Source organism: Rhinatrema bivittatum, chromosome 8, assembly GCF_901001135.1.
Source record: "Rhinatrema bivittatum chromosome 8, aRhiBiv1.1, whole genome shotgun sequence".
NCBI classification, from domain to species: domain Eukaryota; kingdom Metazoa; phylum Chordata; class Amphibia; order Gymnophiona; family Rhinatrematidae; genus Rhinatrema; species Rhinatrema bivittatum.
The window spans coordinates 3,291,494-3,312,490 of NC_042622.1; the positions used below are offsets into that span (position 1 = coordinate 3,291,494).

The 20,997-nt window shown below is 45.6% G+C and overlaps 1 protein-coding gene across 4 annotated transcripts in view; it reads right to left on the minus strand.

The window, feature by feature from the left end:
- The window catches only part of C8H20orf96 (chromosome 8 C20orf96 homolog), a 204,119-nt gene that overhangs the window by 57,925 nt on the left and 125,197 nt on the right, over positions 1-20,997 (minus strand). The window contains exon 9 of one of the 4 annotated variants that reach the window (XM_029613268.1): positions 1,641-1,850. The exons of 2 other annotated variants lie outside the window; for them this stretch is intronic. In XM_029613268.1, coding sequence (XP_029469128.1) covers positions 1,758-1,850 — 93 coding nt within the window. In that variant the 3' untranslated portion in view covers positions 1,641-1,757. Of the gene's footprint in view, positions 1-1,640; positions 1,851-15,080; positions 15,270-20,997 lie in introns of those variants that run through there. One more of the 4 variants, XM_029613267.1, reaches the window with a different exon arrangement.

Consider the following 20,997-nt stretch of genomic DNA (forward strand, 5'->3'; position numbering starts at 1 on the left):
ACATCAAAAGCCACACCTAAATCCTCAGACCATTTAAGAGCTAGACTGCTTAGATTAGAAGCTTTAACATTCTCATGCAACATATTACACCAGGCCATATTATTAAATGTCTAACAAAAATCTAAATCTCTCCTAAAATGACCTTCCCTGGTTCAGAATAGACGTTATAAAATGACTCACTTGCAAGGAGCCAGAAAAGTGGGCCAAATATTCCAATTGTCTTGAAAACTCTTTAAAGAAATAACTTGAGATGATGCTGGCTCACAAAATTCCAAAGGGGATTCAAACCCTTACGTCTCCAAATATGAGGGAGCATATTCTAAAGCTGGAGGAAATTGAATATTGTTTATAATTTATACAAAAGGAGACAGCCCAAAGAAAGCCCGCACCAAAAGCCCACATCAAATGCCAGGCTTTATTGACAATGAGAAGGCCTATGAACATTTTTATAATGTAACAGGTTATGTCTAAAAGTGAAATTATGCCATATATTTAAGCTTCAACTGTAAATCTGCAATGAGGTGCAGCTGACAAACCACACTATACCATCTTAAATCAGTAAAGTCAATACTCCCAATGCTTTGTCAAAAATGAATTTTGCATCGCTGATCCTTGCTGGCTTTCCTTTGCAGAGAAAGTGCTCCATTAACATCACTAACATCATAAGCTAACAGGGAGTCATTTGTAAACAATACAAAGAGGTTGCTATTCAAAAGCCATTTAGATGGTTAGCCGGCTATATTTCAAGTTGCATAAGAGCTGGCGAGAGACATTTCCAGGCAGGCCATCAGTTCTGCATACGGGCTGGATATACCGATCAGGCTAATTTAAAGATAGCTGAGGATATTCAGCGGCGTGGCTGCGCTGCTGAATATCCCCATTAAGTTAGCCAGATAGCTATATCCAGCGCCGCTCTGTGGCTAAATATAGACTTCAAACGTTTTAGTAAAATTATCATTTTTACTAGCACACACCTTCCAAACAAAGCAAAGGCAACTCCTGCCACGTGATCAGCAAAGGTTTCGCTCCAGTAATGACTGCCCATTGACTAAAAGGAGCTAAATAAGCAAAGTACTCTTCAGTCCATGAAAAAAGAAAATTGTCAGTCCAGCGAGTGGCCAGCAGCTCCTCTAAAGGAAAAGTGACAGATATAATCCTGAAAAGAATCCAAAATGTGAAATGACATCCATCACCGCCACAACAGCCGACCTGGATTATCCAGAAACAGTAACACGTCATCTGCAAATAGACCAAGCTTGACCAAAATGGTTTGAAACAAGGTCAGCTCCCACAAGCTAATAGCAAAATAATAAGAATAACAGTGGTGACAGAGGACCCCTGCAGAGAGGAAACAAATCATGGGAGCCCCATACAAAAAGAAATCACAAAACCCATTCCCAGGAAGCAACCTAAATGAATATAACCTAGCTACCTGATCCAATGCCCTCTCTGCATCCAAATTCAAAAGAAAAGCCTCCGATTGCTTAGTTTCAAGGGCCAGAGAGCTTCAGCAACATTAGTGATAGAATACGGATTTCATACAAAAAGAGATCAAGAAGGGAGTTAAGTGGCTAAGTGAGCAGTGGTAAAAGATGAAAAGACTCAATCAGTTCAGGATTGCAATCAACGCCCTATTCATGACAGGTGAAAGAAAGCCTTTATTTCAAACATTGCCTTCAATGCTTGTCCCACCAAGTAATCCAAGATCTTATAAAACTAATTTCCCAGACCATCAGGTCCTGAAGCTTTAGATAACTTTAATGCTTTGTTCTGCTTTGTATCTCCACTTCTGAAACAGGCTTATTTAGATAGGCAATCTGGTCAGAGGTCAACTGCAGAAGTTTAATTTTCTGAAAAAAGGAGAGAAGAGAGGATTGAGAATAATGTAGGTCAGAGTAGAATCGTTTAAAATAAGCATCAAAAACGTGAGTGATTTCTGGAAGCTTCAAAGTTCTCTGATTCTTCTGAGTTTTAATGGACAATATATAGTAATTACTCCTCTAAGAGCCTCCCACCTTTATTACTTAAATTTGTAGAAAATAAACTGTGTGTATGTTTTCTCGCATCCTGCAATTTCTGCTTGACCAGTTCTGCATAGAATGGAAAAGTTGCTGCTTAAGTTTTGGAAGATCTTGAGTCAACTTCAGAATACGAGCATTCCCCCTTCCTCCTCTTAGCCATACATAAGCCCCCTAAAGACTGCCTTACTAGTATCCCAAAAGGTCATGGCATCTAGCCCAAGTCAATGATAGCATCATAAAATAAAGGAGCATTCATTCTCCAAGGACTTGCTGCCCCACCTTCAGCAATCTTCCACAATAGCAGAATTATTAGAGAAAACATTGGCAAAAAGAGCATTAATAATGAGAAAAGAATCCAAGCAAGAGCACACTTTGGGGTAGATTTTAAAAAACTGCGCCCGCGTGTACTTTCGTTCGCGCGACCGGCGCAAATAAAAGTACACTGGATTTTAATAGATACGCGCGTACCCGCGTGTAACTTTTAAAAACCGGGGTCGGCGTGCGCAAGGCTGCGCAAAATTGGCAGCCTGTGCGTGCCGAGCCGTGCAGCCTGCCTCCGTTTCCTCTGAGGCCGCTCCGAAATCAAAGCGGCCTCGGAGGGAACTTTCCTTCCACCCCCCCCGCACCTTCCCCTCCCTTACCCACCCCCGAAGCCCTACCTAAACCCCCCCCCCCCCCACCTTTGCTTGAAAAGTTACGTGCAACGGGCCAGCTGCCAGCGTGCCATGTTCCAGTCCGGGGGCTGGTCCAGAGGCCGCGGCCACGCCCCCGGAACGCCCCCAAACGTCGCGCCGCCCCCGACACACCCCCCTAGCAAAGCCCCGGGACTTACGCAGGGGGAGGTTGGGGCAGGTTTTCAGGGGGTACGCGCGTACCCCTTTGAAAATCTGCCCCTTTATGTAGGGCAGAGTAGACTGTAAAATCTCTCTCCCCTGGGTGCAGAACATGATAAATGTGCATCAGATGAAGTTCGGATAACAAAAAATTAACTCCTATCTGCTCCCAACCCCTTTTGGATGCCTTTGCAGTCTTATAGTCAATCCTGCTGTCAGCCATAATAATAAATTCACTCACCACAATTTTACAATACTCGGAATAAGGAGGCAACCTGGACAAGACATCAGAAAAAAACTGGTGGTTGTAAACATGAAGGGGCAGATTTTCAAAGGGCTACGCGCGTAACATAAGCACACAACCCCAAAAACCTGCCCCTGCACGCGCCGAGCCTATCTTGCATAGGCTTGGCGGTGCACGCAAGCCCCGGGGCATGCAAAATGGGCGGGGCGTGGGCGGTCCTGGACGGTCTGGGGGCGTGGCCGGAGCCTCCAGGCACAGCGGCCCCTGAAGCCAGACGCAGAGCATCAAAACACTGGCAGTGTCAGGCGGGTTCACAACTTCAGACCGTAAGGAGGAATTGATGACTATAGCTATTGAACACTGTTGTTTATAAGGCAGAAGATGAGTTGAATGAGATGTTACATCACCTCCGGAACCACCCTCACTCTCACGATGTAACGAAATTGCCCTGTTCTTCAAGAACAAAGTGTCCAACATCACTGCTAAATTCCTCCCAAATTCTAACAATATAACCCTCCCCAATCTACACACAATCGTCTCGACCTAAAATCAGCTGACAGTGCGGTCTCCTCCTGGGCAGAGATAACCCTTAATATTGCAAATAACTTATGTCCAGTCACCCAAAAAACTGTCACACCAACCCAATCAAATAGAAAACCCTGGTTTACCCATGAACTCAAAACCCAAAAAATACACCTTAGAGCAGCTGAAAGACGATGGCGAAAACACCCCTCCCCCGCTACTAAAACCATTTACTACCAACTTATGCACGCATACAGGAATGCCATCCAAAAAACAAAAAAAGAATACTACTCCAAAAAAATTCACCACCTTCAATTTAACCCTAAGGCTCTATTTAACCTAATCTCTAACCTTACCAAACCCCATCTTACATCACCTCCGGAACCACCCTCACTCTCACGATGTAACGAAATTGCCCTGTTCTTCAAGAACAAAGTGTCCAACATTATTATTATTATTATTATTTATTTCTTTTATATACCGACATTCAATCGAGATATCACATCGGTTTCCAGATAACCAAGAGAATAGGGCGTAGTCCGCCCTATTTTACATTATAACATGGTAACCAAAAAAAAAAACAATTATAACATATTACAACAGTGGTACATGGAACAAAAGGTTATAGGATATAACAAAAGGTTATAGAAAATAACATATGTACATGAATGTGTTGTTGATAAATAAATTTAGGATTAGGGACTTGTTGGTAAGGTAATTTAGGAATAGAGGTGGGGGGGATGAGGGAAGGGAGGGGGGAAGGTGGGGTGGGAGGAAGTAGTGGAGTGAGGGATTCAGGGGGGTGAGAAGACTGAGTATGGGATGAGGTGTGTTGCGTTCGGGCAGGTTAAGGGTCGGGTGGGAAGGCTTTTAAAAACAGCCATGTTTTTAGGTGTTTTTTGAAGGTTTGCAGTGATGGTTCATTTCTGAGACAGGTGGGGAGGGTGTTCCATAGGGTGGGTCCCGCTATTGTTATGGCTCGTTTGCGGGTTGCGTTGAGGTGTGCAGATTTGAGATTGGGGATGGCTAGGAGGCCAGTGTTGGTGGATCTGAGGGTTCTTTGTGTGGGGTGTGGATGTATTGCGTTGTTTAGCCAGTTCATTTTGTTGTTGTGTATTTTTTTGTGCATGAGGGTGAGTGTTTTGTAATGGATTCTTTGTGTGATGGGTAGCCAGTGGAGTTCTTTGAGGGTAGGTGTGATGTGGGAGGATTTTTTGTTGTTGGTGATGATTCTGGCGGCGGCATTTTGTAGAACTTGGAGGGGTCTGATGTGGATTTCTGGTAGGCCGATGAGAAGGGAGTTGCAGTAGTCGAGTTTTGAGAGGATAATTGATTGAAGGACTGTTCGGAAGTCGTGTGCTTGGAGAAGGGGTTTAAGTTTTTTCAGGGTTTGGAGTTTGAAGAATCCATCCTTAATTGTATTGGAGATGTGTCGTTGAAAGTTGAGTTGGCTGTCAATTGTTACTCCTAGGTTTCTTGTGGATGGAGTGAGTGAGATTTGTGAGATCTGTGGCACTCCCGTGTTGATTGAGGTTCCTGGGTGGTTGGAAGGGGTGCACTTGAGGGGATAAGAGGGACGGTCATCGTGGATGTGAAGGATTTCTGTTTTGGCTTGGTTGAGGCATAGTGATAGTTGGGATAGTAATTGGGACAGATTTGAGCTGAGGTTGTTCCATTTTTCCATGGTGAGTTGGATGGACTTGTTTATGGGGAGAAGTATTTGTATGTCGTCTGCATAGACGAAGTAGGTGAGGTTTGCATCTGAAAGGTATTTGCATAGTGGGAGGAGGTAAATGTTAAAGAGGGTTGAGGAAAGGGAAGAACCCTGTGGGACCCCATGTGTGAGGGGCACTTGAGAGGATTCGGATGAGTTTGTCTTGACGATGTAGGATCTGTTTGAGAGGTAGGATTTGAACCATTTGATTGTGGTGTCTTGAAGACCAATTTCTTTAAGTCTGGCGAGGAGTGTTCTGTGATTGATGGTGTCAAAGGCGGCTGATATGTCAAGGAGTATCAGGAGGAACGATTTGCCTTTGTCACGGCCTCTGAGGATGGTATCAGTAAGGGAGAGGAGGAGGGTTTCAGTGCTGAGGAATTTTCTGAAACCGTGCTGTGCTGGCTGAAGAACATTATGGGTTTCAAGGTGGTCTGTAAGTTGGTTGTTGACTGTTTTTTCTATGATTTTTGCTAGGAATGGGAGGTTAGAGACTGGTCTGTAGTTTGCTGGGTCTGATTTGTCGAGTTGAGGTTTTTTGATGATTGGTTTGATGATGGCATTTTTGAGTTTTTCTGGGAAGATTCCTTGTTCGAGGGATAAGTTGATGATGTAGGTTATTGGTTTGACAATGATCTCTCTGATGAGTTTTAGGGTTTTGACAGGGATGGGGTCTAATGGGTGGGATGCAGGGTTGGTTTTTTTGATGATGGGTTCGATTTCTGTAGAAGCAACAGGTGCGAATTGTGACCATATGTGGATGGTCACCTCACTGCTAAATTCCCCCCAAATTCTAACAATATAACCCTCCCCAATCTACACACACCTACCCCCCTCTCATCTTTTGAACCTTCATCAACTCTGGAAATTGAGAATGTCTTAAAAAAGATGAGACCATCCTCCCATCCCTTTGAAACTATTCCCACCAAACTCCTACTCTCCATCCCTAAAACTATAGCTTCTTCGCTCTCCAAAATTGTAAACTGCTCCCTTGAACAAGCTTGTCCCCAACTCTCTTAAACAAGCTGTTGTCAAACCTATACTTAAAAAACCCTCTCTTGAACCCTCCAACCTATCCAACCTCCGTCCCATCTCCAATCTCCCATTCCTTTCCAAAGTAATGGAGAAACTAGTAAACTCCCGCCTTTCTGACTACCTTGAACAATTCAACATTCTCTCCCCAACACAATATGGATTCCGTAAGCACCTCAGTACGGAAACCCTTCTCCTCTCACTTACAGACACCCTTATCAAAGGCATGGACGCTGGCAACTCCTACCTCATTGCCATGCTCGATATTTCTGCCGCCTTTGATACCGTAGATCATAACTTCTAGGGATGTGAATCGTTTTAGGACGATTAAAATTATCGTCCGATAATTTTAATATCGTCTTAAACCGTTATGGAACACAATACAATACAGATTCTAACGATTTATCGTTATAAATCGTTAGAATCGTGAGCCGGCACACTAAAACCCCCTAAAACCCACCCCCGACCCTTTAAATTAAATCCCCCACCCTCCCGAACCCCCCCCAAATAACTTAAATAACCTGCGGGTCCAGCGGCGGTCCGGAACGGCAGCGGTCCGGAACGGGCTCCTGCTCTGAATCTTGTCGTCTTCAGCCGGCGCCATTTTCCAAATGGCGCCGAAAATGGCGGCGGCCATAGACGAAAAAGATTGGACGGCAGGAGGTCCTTCCGGACCCCCGCTGGACTTTTGGCAAGTCTCGTGGGGGTCAGGAGGCCCCCCACAAGCTGGCCAAAAGTTCCTGGAGGTCCAGCGGGGGTCAGGGAGCGATTTCCCGCCGCGAATCGTTTTCGTACGGAAAATGGCGCCGGCAGGAGATCGACTGCAGGAGGTCGTTCAGCGAGGGTTCCGGCGCCTCGCTGAACGACCTCCTGCAGTCGATCTCCTGCCGGCGCCATTTCCGTAGGAAAACGATTCGCGGCGGGAAATCGCTCCCTGACCCCCGCTGGACCTCCAGGAACTTTTGGCCAGCTTGTGGGGGGCCTCCTGACCCCCACGAGACTTGCCAAAAGTCCAGCGGGGGTCCGGAAGGACCTCCTGCCGTCCAATCTTTTTCGTCTATGGCCGCCGCCATTTTTCGGCGCCATTTTGGAAAATGGCGCCGGCTGAAGACGACAAGATTCAGAGCAGGAGCCCGTTCCGGACCGCTGCCGTTCCGGACCGCCGCTGGACCCGCAGGTTATTTAAGTTATTTGGTGGGGGATTTAATTTAAAGGGTCGGGGGTGGGTTTTAGGGGGTTTTAATGTGCCGGTTTTTTCGATTTTTCGATTTTTTCGATTTTTAACGATTTTTCACGATTTTTCACGATATTTTACCCCCCCAAACGGCAACAATACGATTCCCTCCCCCTCCCAGCCGAAATCGATCGTTAAGACGATCGAGGACACGATTCACATCCCTAATAACTTCCTCCTAAACACGCTGTTGCAGATTTTAATATCATCTGCAAATAGACACACTTTACCTTCTATCCCTTCCGCAATGTCGCTCACAAAGATGTTGAACAGAACTGGTCCCAACACCGATCCCTGTAGCACTCCACTTAATACCATTCTCTCTTCAGAGAGAATGGTATTCTTCAGAGTAGGTTCCATTTATCATTACACATTGTCTACTATCCATCAACCATTTTGTAATCCACGCCACCACCTTGGAGCTCACTCCCAAGCTTCTCATTTTGTTGATGAGTCTTCTATGTGGGATCATATCAAAAGCTGTACTAAAATCCAAGTAAATCACATGGTCTTCACAGTGAGATCTTTCAAAGACACTCTTCTAAGCGGTATAAAGGTAGATCCACAGAGCGCCTGACGAATCAGATTAAGGTTCCATGCTGGATATATCCTCTAAACTGGCAGGCGTAAGTGCTTTGCCCCATTAAGAAACACATGATGTCCTTATAAAATGCCAATGGCCTCCCCTGAAGCTTCTCTCAAAAAAAGCCCAAGGCTGCTACTCAGAGTGAATTATAAGCCAATCCCTTTGCTAAGCCATCTTGCAAAAATGCCAAGACCTGACAAATGTTCACCTGCAAAGGCTCAAGATCGTTCTCCAAACACCATGACTCAAACACTCTTCTCACTCGGCTATATGCCAGAGAAATGGATGGCTTCCTAGCCTGAAGCAAAGTAGCAATCACTGACTCCGAATATCTTTTAAGCAAAAACACTGCCTCTCAAAAGCAAGCTGCTAGACAAAAGCGATCCGCCCACTCCGAAAAGATGGGCCCCTGAGGCAGCAACCCCTGCACGTGACCAAATCGGATGGGACCATTTATTACCAGCTGGAACCAATCCGCAAAATCAGACAGTGCGGCCACTCCGGTACCACGAGAATCACTCTTCCTGGATGTTGCTCAATACGACATATCACTTGACCTGCAAGAGGCCAAGGGGAAACACGTACAGAAGAAGTCTCTTCAGCCAAGGTTGAACCAGGGCGTCGATCCCTTCGGAGCTGAACTCCCTCCTGTGACTGAAAAGCCTGTCCGCCTTGGCATTTCCTCGAGATGCCATGAGATCCAACTGAGGTTTGCCACACCTGTCCGAAATGAGGGCAAAGGCCTCTGCTGACAATTCTCATTCTCCCGAATTCAGCTGCTACCTGCTGAGATAATCTGCTTGCACATTGTCCATTCCAGCCACATGAGATGCTGCTAGCCCTGCTAGATGTTTTTCTGCCCAAAAAAACAACTCCTGGGCCTCCTGAGCCACTAGGCAACTCTTCGTCCCACCCCTGTTTCCAATTGGTTGATCAACCAGGATGCTTCCCTTGATGACCACTGACCTTGGGCCCTCTGTCCTTGACAAACTGCACCCCAGCCTCTGAGACTGGCATCTGTAGACACTACCAGCCAGTCTGGGACCTCCAACTCCATCCCTCTCTCCAAATTGGGACATGACACCACAAGAGACTGGACCTGGACTCCCCCTGAAGTGGTAAAGGTAGCTGAAACTTCTCTGACAGCGGATTCCAATGGGATAAAAGTGCACTCTGGAGAGGCCACATGTGAGCAAATGCCCATGGGGCCAACTCCATATAACCCAAGACCTGCAAATAATCCCAGACTCTGGGTACCGAAAGCCGCAGTAATCGAAGCACTTGAGCCTGCAACTTGATCCTTGATCACCCTCTCCGAGCTTAGAAAGACCATGACTGGGAGGAAGTGACGTCACCGGGCTGATGGCAGCGTGAGGTCGGAGCTCCGTTACCCACCGCGTGTAAATAGCCCCAAACAATATTAAAAAACCTCCCGATCCGAGCTCAAAACGGTGCGATTCGCCGCAGGGAATCAGCAGGCATGTCTGTGCGCAAAAAAATTGCAGATCTAAAACAATTCTTGTTCACGGCAGCCCCGGAGGAATTTAGAGCAGGCCGCATGGAACACGAGACAGCAGCAGAGCAGAGGCCGGAATCGACAGGGGACTTGATCAGATCAGAATCGCCAGGTACTGTGATTGATACGGCGATTTCTAAAGAAGATTTTCAGAATTGGTTTCGTGAACTAAAAGAGGGGATGGGTTCCCTCCATGCAGAGATACAAACACTAGCGGCAGACATGCGACGTGATCACGCGGCTCTGGGAGCAAGGGTGGACATTTTGGAGACACAACTGGGAGATCAGGCTCAGGCTACCACAGAGACACAACAAGAGCTAACAAAAGCGTGGCTAGAAGATCTAGAGAATAGATCTCGAAGAGGAAACCTCAGATTCAGGGGGATCCCTGAAGGAGAATCATATGTGGATTGTGAGAAGATAATAATAGAAATCTGCAGCCTCCTTCTTGGGGAAACCCAATCAACACCAGATGACCCTTTACCACAGATAAAAATAGACAGAGCACATAGAGCACTTGCCAAACCTAAAGGGAATGTACCTCGAGATGTTGTGGTGTGTTTTCATAATTACAAAATCAAAGAAAGTGTACTGCGACAGGCCAGGAGTGCAGTGGATTTTCAATGGCATGGAAAGAAAATTGAAATTTTTCAGGATTTATCCCCTATCACTATTCGTAGAAGAAGGGAATTCCGAGAAGTGCTGCAGATATTACGTGAGAACAACTACAGGTATCGATGGCTGTTTCCATTTGGCCTCCTGATCACCATCCAGGGTGTGCATACTAGAGTCCAGAAAGTGGAAGAAGCCACAGCTTTACTTCATGCAGCCGGGATATTAACCCAGTCAGAGGGCAGCGCTAAGCAGATGTCCCAACCGCAGATGACTGATAGATCTCAAAGATGGCAAAGAGTGCAGTCTGGTGGCAAGCGACTTCGCAGACAGACAGAGGAAGTTACTGCACAACTTGCAAATCAGGACTGACCGGGATATTGTGAGAGTTCTTATATCCTGCTATACAGGAGGTGCTACTAGCGGCTTGCAGAGGCAATCTGGTCTTGGATTTTGGACTTTAGGCTGAAAGAGCTTGTAGGGAATGTCAAGCAGCCTGGCAAGATTTCGTTATTGCTAGGTATTATTACTATGGGGTAACTGTGTTTAGTGGCTGTAAAGCAAATTGAAAGGGTGGGGGGGTGGATCTCTCGCTTGTGGGAGGTGACGTTAGTCCTCACATCCAGCAATGGATTTCTGGAGAAGGGGGAGGGGGATGGGAAGGGGGGGTCTTGCAAGTCGGGGAGCATTCTGGGCAAGTGGCATGGTACTGTTCTAGATGTATTTGGATGTAATATGGAACCTGATGCTTTCACAGGGAACTGGGATTTCATCTGTAAAAAGAATGGTAATTTAAGGGGTGACAGCTTCATAGTCTACATATTGAGCTATGATGAGTGATCTAAATATTTTATCTTGGAATGTAAAAGGGCTGAACTCCTACTTTAAGAGGAAACATTTATTTCAAGACCTGAGTAGGACAAATGTTGATATACTATTATGTCAGGAAACACATTTAAAAAAAAGGTATGAGAAGCTCATGGCTTCGCCACAATACCCTACGCAATACTTTGCGGCGGCCACAAAGGATAATAAATATGGGGGAGTGGCGGTGTTGTTTGCCAAGGATGTGGTAATCGATGTGCTGTCAGTTATTAGAGACACTGAAGGCCGCTATATATTAATTAAGTTCAAAATGGGGGCAGCCTGTTACATTTTAATGAATATCTATGCACCCAATCAGGGGCAGGGGCCTTTCCTACATAAAATATCTGATGTGCTGCAGCAGTGGGCAGAGGGCTGCCTTATACTTGGAGGTGATTTTAACCTCACACGATATCCATTCTTGGATTCTAGTAATAATAAAGGGGCTGTTGGGGGCACACATCGGAAGAGCTTTAAACGATTAATGAGGCAATGGAATTTGATTGATGCCTGGCGATTGTTTCACCCAGGGGAGAGAGATTATACCTTTTTCTCCAAGGTACACCAAACATATTCTCGCATTGATTACATTCTCGTAGATAAAGCATTAATCAACTCTGTGCAATATACGGGAATTGAACCTATCACATGGTCTGACCATGCGGCCATATGGTTGAAGGTAAAGGGGATGGGGGTACCTTCGGGGGATCGCTTCTGGAAACTAAACGAAAGTATATTAGATGATGCAGCTTTCTGTAAGGATCTGGAGTCGGAGATTGCCCTGTATTTACGGGAAAATACTACAGAAGATGTGGCGCCTACCACGGTGTGGGAGTGCTTAAAGGCTGTGGTACGAGGGAAACTGATAGCTCGGGCGTCCTATCTGCGTAAGGCAGGTAATCAAAAAAGGGTGGAATTATTACAACAGCTGGGCAGGCTGGAGATAAGACATAAAAGGAGTCCTGATAAAAGTATAGGACAACAATTGGAAACTTTGAGGGCGGAACTGAAGGATCTGTCTCATACTGAAACCATTTTTCATTTGGACCAGGCAAAACAGAAATTTTTTGAAGGGGGCAATAAGGCGAGCCGTCTCCTTGCTAGAAAATTGAAAGCTAGAGCAACTCAAAATCAAATTATTAAGATCAAGGGGGCACAAGGGGAGGTGCTCACAGAAAATGAAAGAATCAGGGAGAGATTTACGCAATTTTACCAACAACTGTATTCCAGGAGAGAGGATATCTCTGATAGGGAGATAGAGTCTTACTTGGCGGACATTCACCTACCCCAACTTAACACCCTCCAACAGGACCGATTGAACAAGGAGATATCCCTACTAGAAGTCCAGGCGGCCCTGAAAGACTTGAAAATGGGTAAATCCCCGGGAATCGATGGATTCTCCGCAGGTTTCTATAAGAAATTTAGTTCGCAGATAGCATACCCCTTACAAGCAGCTTTTAACTATTTACTGGGAGAGGGTCAATTCACCACGGCAGCTAATAGGGCGGGCATCACTATCTTAGCCAAACCCGGGTGGGATGCGACGATGTGTGGATCCTATAGACCCATATCCCTGATCAATTTAGATTTAAAACTATTGGCAAAAATTCTAGCAAATCGTTTGAGTTCAGTAGCCACTTATCTGATACACCCAGATCAAACAGGGTTCATACCGGGTAGATTAGCAGCGGATAACGTTAGAAGAGTAGGGAATTTAATCTGGCAGGCACGGGTAACAGCGACTCCCTTAGTGCTACTGACAGTCGATGCAGAAAAGGCCTTCGACCTTGTGCATTGGGACTACTTATTTGCGGTGTTAAATAAGGTTGGCCTGGGAGGGCAGTTCACGGCTTGGATTCGTAAACTTTATCATCAACCTAGTGCATGTATTAAGGTTAATGGAGGCTATGCTAAACCCTTCGAGATTGCACGGGGTACCAGGCAGGGCTGCCCTTTATCCCCTTTGTTGTTTGCGCTATATTTGGAACCACTAGCAGCCAAAATAAGATCCCTGCCCGAGATCCAAGGTATGAAAGTGGGTACTCAGGAGTACAAGCTCTCTATGTTTGCGGACGATGTTTTATTCACAGTAACTCATCCTGATAGTTCATTATCACCTTTGGTTCAGGAATTTCAAAAATTCAGGGCCGTATCCGGCTACAAGTTAAATGTTGATAAATCAGAGCTATTAAATGTAACACTTACGGATGATCATTTCTGACGCCTGAACAAACAACACTCCCTTAAATTTAAACTAGTTCACTCTACCTTGAAATATTTAGGTGTACGTATTGGCCCAGAATATGATAAACTGTATCAGCATAACTATGTAGGTATATGGGAGAAAATCTTGGCAGACCTGCAAAATTGGGAAAAGGGGAATTTGTCTTGGCTTGGTAGAGTAGCCACGGTCAAAATGAACATCCTGCCTAGATTGGGATATCTGTTCCAGACTCTCCCTATAGCTGTTCCTCCAGGGGTGATTAAAGGTTGGCAAAAAAAGTTATTTCAGTTCATTTGGAAAAGGAGACCTCCGAGAGTGAGTAGAAGGGTGTTGTTTCTCCCTAAGAGTAGAGGAGGTTTGGGAGTGCCGTGTCTTCAGTGGTACTATGTGGCTTCACAACTGCGGCCGCTGCTGGATTGGCATCGCCAGAATTCAGATAAAAGATGGGTCCAGCTGGAAGCAGACCTTGTGTCGGGATACCGTTTAGATAAACTTGCCTGGTTACCGAAACAGCATAGGAATTTGCCAGATATCTGTCCTCCGACCATAAAACATACATTACAAATCTGGGATACCTGGAAATCTATCCTGACGGGTAACAGGGAGGTTTATATGAGGACTCCTATATTTGGAAATCCAGGGTTTCCTCCGGGAATGGAGTGTGTGGCGGCTAAGAGATGGGAGAAGCAGGGGTGTACACGCTTAGAACATGTTTGGAATCAGGGACGGCTGTGGACTTTTCCGGAGTTGCAGGTGAAATACGACTTGCCCACTCCTACATATTTCTTTTATTGTCAATTACATCACTATATCTCTCAAAAGGTGAAGATCGCAGATCTTCGAAAAGGTAAAACTCTGTTTGAGGGGTTCTGTGATATGGCGGGCACTCTTACAAAGGTGATTTCCCGGATATATATATTTTTAAACTGAGAATTAAGTACACGGCCAGCCCATATTCAAAACTGGGAAAAAGACTTGGGGTATGCCCTCACAGATACCGCAGTGGGCATGCATTTTTACGGCTACCAATAAGTGCTCAATTGCTTCTTCCATAGTGGAACATGGGTACAAAATGCTGTACCGATGGTATCTCACGCCCTCGAAGTTACACCGTTTTTACCCCCAAGTATCGGAAAAGTGCTGGCGGGGCTGTGAGGAGCTTGGTACGTTTTTGCATATATGGTGGTCGTGCCCAATAGTGAGTAAATATTGGGATACTGTTACACAATGGGTCTCAGGTATAATGGGCAGTACCGTAATTAAAGACCCGGTGGTTTTTCTGCTTCAAGCTCCCAGGGATCCACTTCATAGTAATGAGGATTATTTTTTATACCAGGTTCTATTAGCGGCACGAATGGAATTAGCGTGCTGTTGGAAAATGGTACAGATTCCCACCCTGGGTAGAGTGGAAAAACGTTTGAAAAGAGTTCACTATTTGAATAAACTCACCACTATTAGGCGGAAACAGCTCGCCAAATGTGAATTAAGATGGCAATGTTGGATATCATGGAAGGGAGAGACACATAGTACATCAGGTCCATGAGTATGATTACTTTATGTAGATGCCAACCTAGATAGGGGTACAACGTGCCTACCAATAAAGAATAGTTGTTCAGACTTGCAAGGGGAAATAGGGTGGGGGTGGGTGGGGAGCAATAAAAAACTCAGACACCTGTCATCAAGGTTACAATTTTGCTGGTTTATTGAGTAAGAGGTCAGTTGTTTATTGTCCCAGTTTCTGGTTTCGGGTTATGGTGTTGAGACCTTTTTTATGAGCTTCAGAACAGGATGTATAATAATGTGCTTTGTAGTCGGTATACTGAAGCGCTGGGATGTCCTGACTGGCAACTTCCAGGAGAAGAGGAGTCTACAAATTATGGAAAGTGAGAAGAAAAGTTAAGTTTGGACAATTTAAGAAAATTGTAATGTGATGCTATCTCATTTCTTCTACCTCAATGACAATTCCTCACTTTCTATATCTATTGTCATAATTCTCTTGTTGATATGTTGACTTTGTTTTAGTCCCGGTTGTAACCTTTTTGGTTATTCATGTCATTTATTTTCTGTTTAAAATTATAAATAAAAAAAAAAGAAAGAAAGACCATGACTAAGCAGGTATCAAAATGCGCTCCCAGATACTCCAACAACTGGGATGGCTCCAGGTGGATCTTTGTCCCAGAGACCTCAACAGCTCCATGATGCGTTGAATCAAATTACGATACTCCAACTCTGACTTTGCTTGGATGAGCCAGTCATCCATGTATGGCTGCACCAGGATCCTTTCCCTTCTGAGGGCTGCCACCACCAAATCATCACTTTTGTGAAAGACCACAGCACTGTCGCTAACCTGAAGGGAAGCCCTCAAAACTGAAAATGCTCTGTTAGCACTGTGAAGTGCAGTAATCTTTGATGGTCTGAGCGTATGGGAATGTGAGGTAAGCCTCCATTAAATCTAGTGAGGCAAGAAACTCTCCTTTGCGAGCCGCTGCTATCACTATCCACAACATCTCCATCTGAAAGCGCAGCAACCACAGCGCTGCATTGACCTTCTGCAGATGAAGAAAGGGCCGAAAGGTGCCCTCCTTCTTGGGAACCATGAAACAAATTGAGTATCTTTCTAAGAACATAAGAACATAAGAAAATGCCATACTGGGTCAGACCAAGGGTCCATCAAGCCCAGCATCCTGTTTCCAACAGTGGCCAATCCAGGCCATAAGAACCTGGCAAGTACCCAAAAACTAAGTCTATTCCATGTAACCATTGCTAATGGGGAACTGGGACAAAATTGTCAAAACTGAGAAATATGAAAAAAAGCAATAAGGAAAGCAAAAGGTCAAGCAGAAGAAAGGATGGCCAAAGAGGTAAAGTGAGGAGACAAAACATTTTTCAGATATATCAGTCCTTGTTGGTGGTTATCTGAATGCAAATACTCTTTTCCACATTTCCCCTTGCTGTTTAAGCAGAGAGCAATGTTGAAGTTGCATTAACCGTGCGAAGGCTTATTGAGTAAGGGTAGTAATCACCAGGTACTAGCCTACACTCCAGAATCCACCCCATGGCTCTTCTCTTCATTCCCATCCTCTAGCCTTTATGGATCCACAGTGTTTATCCCATGCCCCCTTGAAATCCTTCATAGTTTTAGTCTTCACCACTTCCTCCAGAAGGGCATTCCAGGCATCCACCACCTTCTCTGTGAAGAAATACTTCCTGACATTGGTTCTGAGTCTTCCTCCCTGGAGCTTCAAATCGTGGCCCCTAGTTCTGCTGATTTTTTTCCAACATAAAAGGTTTGTTGTTGACCATGGATCATTAAAACCTTTCAAGTATCTGAAAGTCTGTATCATATCACCCCTGCTCCTCCTCTCCTCCAGGGTGTACATATTTAGGTTCTTTAATCTCTCCTCATAAGTCATTTTATGTGGACCATCCACCTTTTTGGTCGCCCTTCTCTGGACTGCCTCCATCCTGTCTCTGTCCCTTTGGAGATGCGGTCTCCAGAACTGAACACAGTACTCCAGATGAGGCCTCACCAAGGCCCTGTACAAGGGGATCATCACTTCCTTTCTCTTACTAGATATTCCTCTCTCTATACAGCTCAGCATTCTTCTGGCTTTAGCTATTGCCTTGTCACATTGCTTCGCCGACTTTAGATCGTTAGACATTATCACCCCACGGTCTCTCTCCTGCTCCGTGCACATCAGCCCTTCACCCACCATTGAATACAGTTCTTTCGGATTTCCACACCCCATATGCATGACTTTGCACTTCTTGGAATTGGATTTCAGCTGCCATATCTTCGACCATCTTCCAGCTTCCTTAAATCCTTTCTCATTCTCTCCACTCCTTCCGGCATGTCCACTCTGTTGCAGATCTTAGTGTCATCTACAAAAAGACAAACCTTACCTTCTATCCCGTCCGCAATGTCGCTCACAAAGTTATTGAACAGGACCGGTCCCAACACCGATCCTTGCAGCACTCCGCTTAACACCACTTTCTCTTCAGAGTAAGTTCCATTTACCATCACACATTGTCTTTTGTCCGTCAACCAGTTTGCAATCCAGGCCACTCACTCCTAAGCTTCTCATTTTATTCACAAGCCTCCTGTGCGATACCTTATCAAAAGCTTTGCTGAAATCCAAGTAGATGACATCGAGCGCTCTTCCTCGATCTAATTCCCTAGTCACCCAGTCAAAAAAGTCAATCAGGTGAATCCATGCTGCCTCTGGTCCAGCAATTCTTCTGACTGTAGATAGTTCACTATTCTTTCTTTCAAGCAGTGACTCCATTACTTTTCCCATCACTGAGGTGAGGCTAACCGGCCTGTAGTTTCCAGCCTCCTCTCCGCTCCCACTCTTAATACTTGAAAGGTTTTAGTGATGCACATTCAAAAACCTTTTCCATTGGAAAGAAATCAGTAGAACTAGGGGTCACAAAATGAAAATCCAAGGAGGATGACTCAGAACCAATGTCAGGAAATATTTCTTCACAGAGAGGGTGGTGGATGCCTGGAATGCTCTTCCGGAGGAGGTAGTGAAGACGAAAACTGTGAAAGAATTCAAAGGGGCATGGGATAAACACTGTGGGGCAGATTTTAAATGATACGCGCGTAGGGTACATTTGTGCGCGCTACCTGGCGCGCACAAATGTACACCTGATTTTATAACATGCGCGTGCTGCCGCGCTCATGTTATAAAATCCAGGGTCAGCACGCGCAAGGGGGTACACACAAATGCACCCTGCGCGCGCCAAGCCCGAGGGGAGCCCCGATGGCTTTCCCCGTTCCCTCCAAGGCCGCTCCGAAATCGGAGCGGCCTTGGAGGGAACTTTTTTTTCGGCCCCCCCCAACTTCCCCTCCCTTCCCCTATCTAACCCACCTCCCCAGCCCTAACTTAATCCCCCCCACCTTTGTTTCAAAAGTTACGCCTGCCCGAGGCAGGTGTAACTTGAGCGTGCCGGCCGGCTGCTGGCACGCTGTGCCGGAGCACTTGGCCCCGCCCCCAGCCTGCCCATTTCGGAAAGCCCTGGAACATATGCGTGTCTTGGGGGGGCTCGCAGGGGTAGGTTTTCAGGGGTTACGTGCGTAACCCTTTGAAAATCTACCCCTGTGGATCCCTAAAGGCTAGAGGATGGAAATGAAGAAAAGAATGCATGGGGGTAACTTGCTGGCGTAGCGGTTACTACCCTTAACCAATAAGCCTTCATACATTTTCAATTTACATGTAGACACCTTTTCCCTAACCCCCAACTGCGAAGCTCTCATGACCACTCTAAATCCCATGTGTTTTAAACAAATCATAAACCGCCCTACACACAAAGCAGGACACTCATTAGATCTAATATTCATAAACTCACACATACAATTCTCTGAACCCCCCTCATGTATACCCGTCCCTTGGTCCGATCACACACTGATACAAGAAAATTTCTTCATAAGCAAATTAGACAACTCTCCACCAAATCACAACTCTACAATTCAATACAAAAAAGCAGACAAAACTGATGACCTGATAGAAACGCTCCCAATCGCTCTAAATAATTTAGATCTAACTAATACTGAGTCTGCCCTTGCAACATGGAACACCATTACAAACAGCATAGCCAACAAATACTGCCCTCTAATCAGGCCGATACAGTACAGTACGCTCCGATGGAGCGCACTGTTAGCCCACATTTGGACGGGTGTTTTCGACGCGCTAGCTTTACTCCTTATTCAGTAAGGGGTAATAGCGTGTCCAAAACGCACGTCCAACCCCCCTGAACCTAATAGCACCCGCAACATGCAAATGCATGTTGATGGTCCTATTAGGTATTCACGCGCGATTCAGAAAGTAAAATGTGCAGCCAAGCTGCACATTTTACTTTCAGAAATTAGCGCCTACCCAAAGGTAGGCGCTAATTTCTCCGGGCACCGGGAAAGTGCACAGAAAAGCAGTAAAAACTGTTTTTCTGTGCACCCTCCGACTTAATATCATGGCGATATTAAGTCGGAGGTCCCGAAAGTTTAAAAAAGTTAAAAAAAAAAAAAATTTGCATAGGCCCGCAGCTCGCGGGTTGAAAATCGGATGCTCAATTTTGCCGGCATCCGGTTTCCGAACCCATGGCTGTCAGCGGGCTCGAGAACCGATGCCGGAAAAATTGAGCATCAGCTGTCAAACCCGCTGACAGCCGCCGCTCCTGTCCGAAAAAAGGCGCTAGGAACGCTCTAGTATCCCTAGTGCCTCTTTTTACAGCCGGGCCTAATTTAAATAAAATTATTTACTGTATCGCGCGCACAGGAGAGTGTCCTGTGCGTGCGCCAGGAGAGCCGGCGCTTGCCTGCTCTCCCGCGTTTTTTATTGTTTCGGTCCGAGGAATTAAACCCTTCCCATTAAAAAAAAAATACCTGGTATTCTCCAGAACTAAAAAATCTGAAGTGCACACTTAGAAACATTGAAAAAATGTACCCGCACCCTCAGCCTTCTAACCACCTACAGAACCACACTACACAATTACCGATCAACAATTCAAAAAACCAAACGCGATTATTACGCAAAGAAAATACATGATTTCCAATACAATGCCAAAGCCCGCTTCACCTATGTAGCTAACCTAACAAAGATAGCTCCCCCCCAATATCTGATAAAGACTCCAAAAATAAATGCAACGACCTTGCTCACTTCTTCAAAAACAAAATCACAAACCTAATGGCCAACTTCCCCCCGACCAACTCAATTAAAATTACACTCCCCAAAAACCCAGATGCCATCATGAATAGCTTTGAAAGTACTTTCTCCTCAGAAATCGAATCTATTATTAGAAAAATAAACCCGAGACTCACCCAGCAGATGCAATCCCGATAAAATCTCTAAAATCTATTCCAAACATACTAGCCAAACCTTTATCGGCCATCATTAACACATATAAAACATAAGAACATAAGAACATGCCATGCTGGGTCAGACCAAGGGTCCATCAAGCCCAGCATCCTGTTTCCAACAGTGGCCAATCCAGGCCATAAGAACCTGGCAAGTACCCAAACACTAAGGGCCTCATTTTCTAAAGTATCGCTGGCCTGCGATACTTTAGAAAATCGCACTAACGGGGGGGCGGGGGCCGAAGCGGGGGGGTGGTCCGGCAGCGATCGCACCGCCGCGGTGCGATCGCTGCCGGCATCGCGCCCAATAACTACACCATAGAAGGTGTAGTTATTGGGTGCGAAATAGAGAGCGAAAAGGGCCTTACCTTTTCGCTTGGCGCGCTGTCCTCACAGAGTCGACCTCGGTGATGCCCCCGACTCCTCCTCTTCCGGGGCCAACTCCGCCCCGATTTCGGTAGCGCAGACCTGCGCTACTTTCGCTAGCTATCGCAGGCTTGCGCTAACAGCGCAAGCCTGCGATAGCTTTGGAAAATGAGGCCCTAAGTCTATTCCATGTTACTGATGCAATTAATAGCAGTGGCTATTCCCTAAGTAAACTTGATTAATAGCAGGTAATGGACTTCTCCAAGAACTTATCCAAACCTTTTTTGAACCCAGCTACACTAACTGCACTAACCACATCCTCTGGCAACAAATTCCAGAGCTTTATTGTGCGCTGAGTGAAAAAGAATTTTCTCCG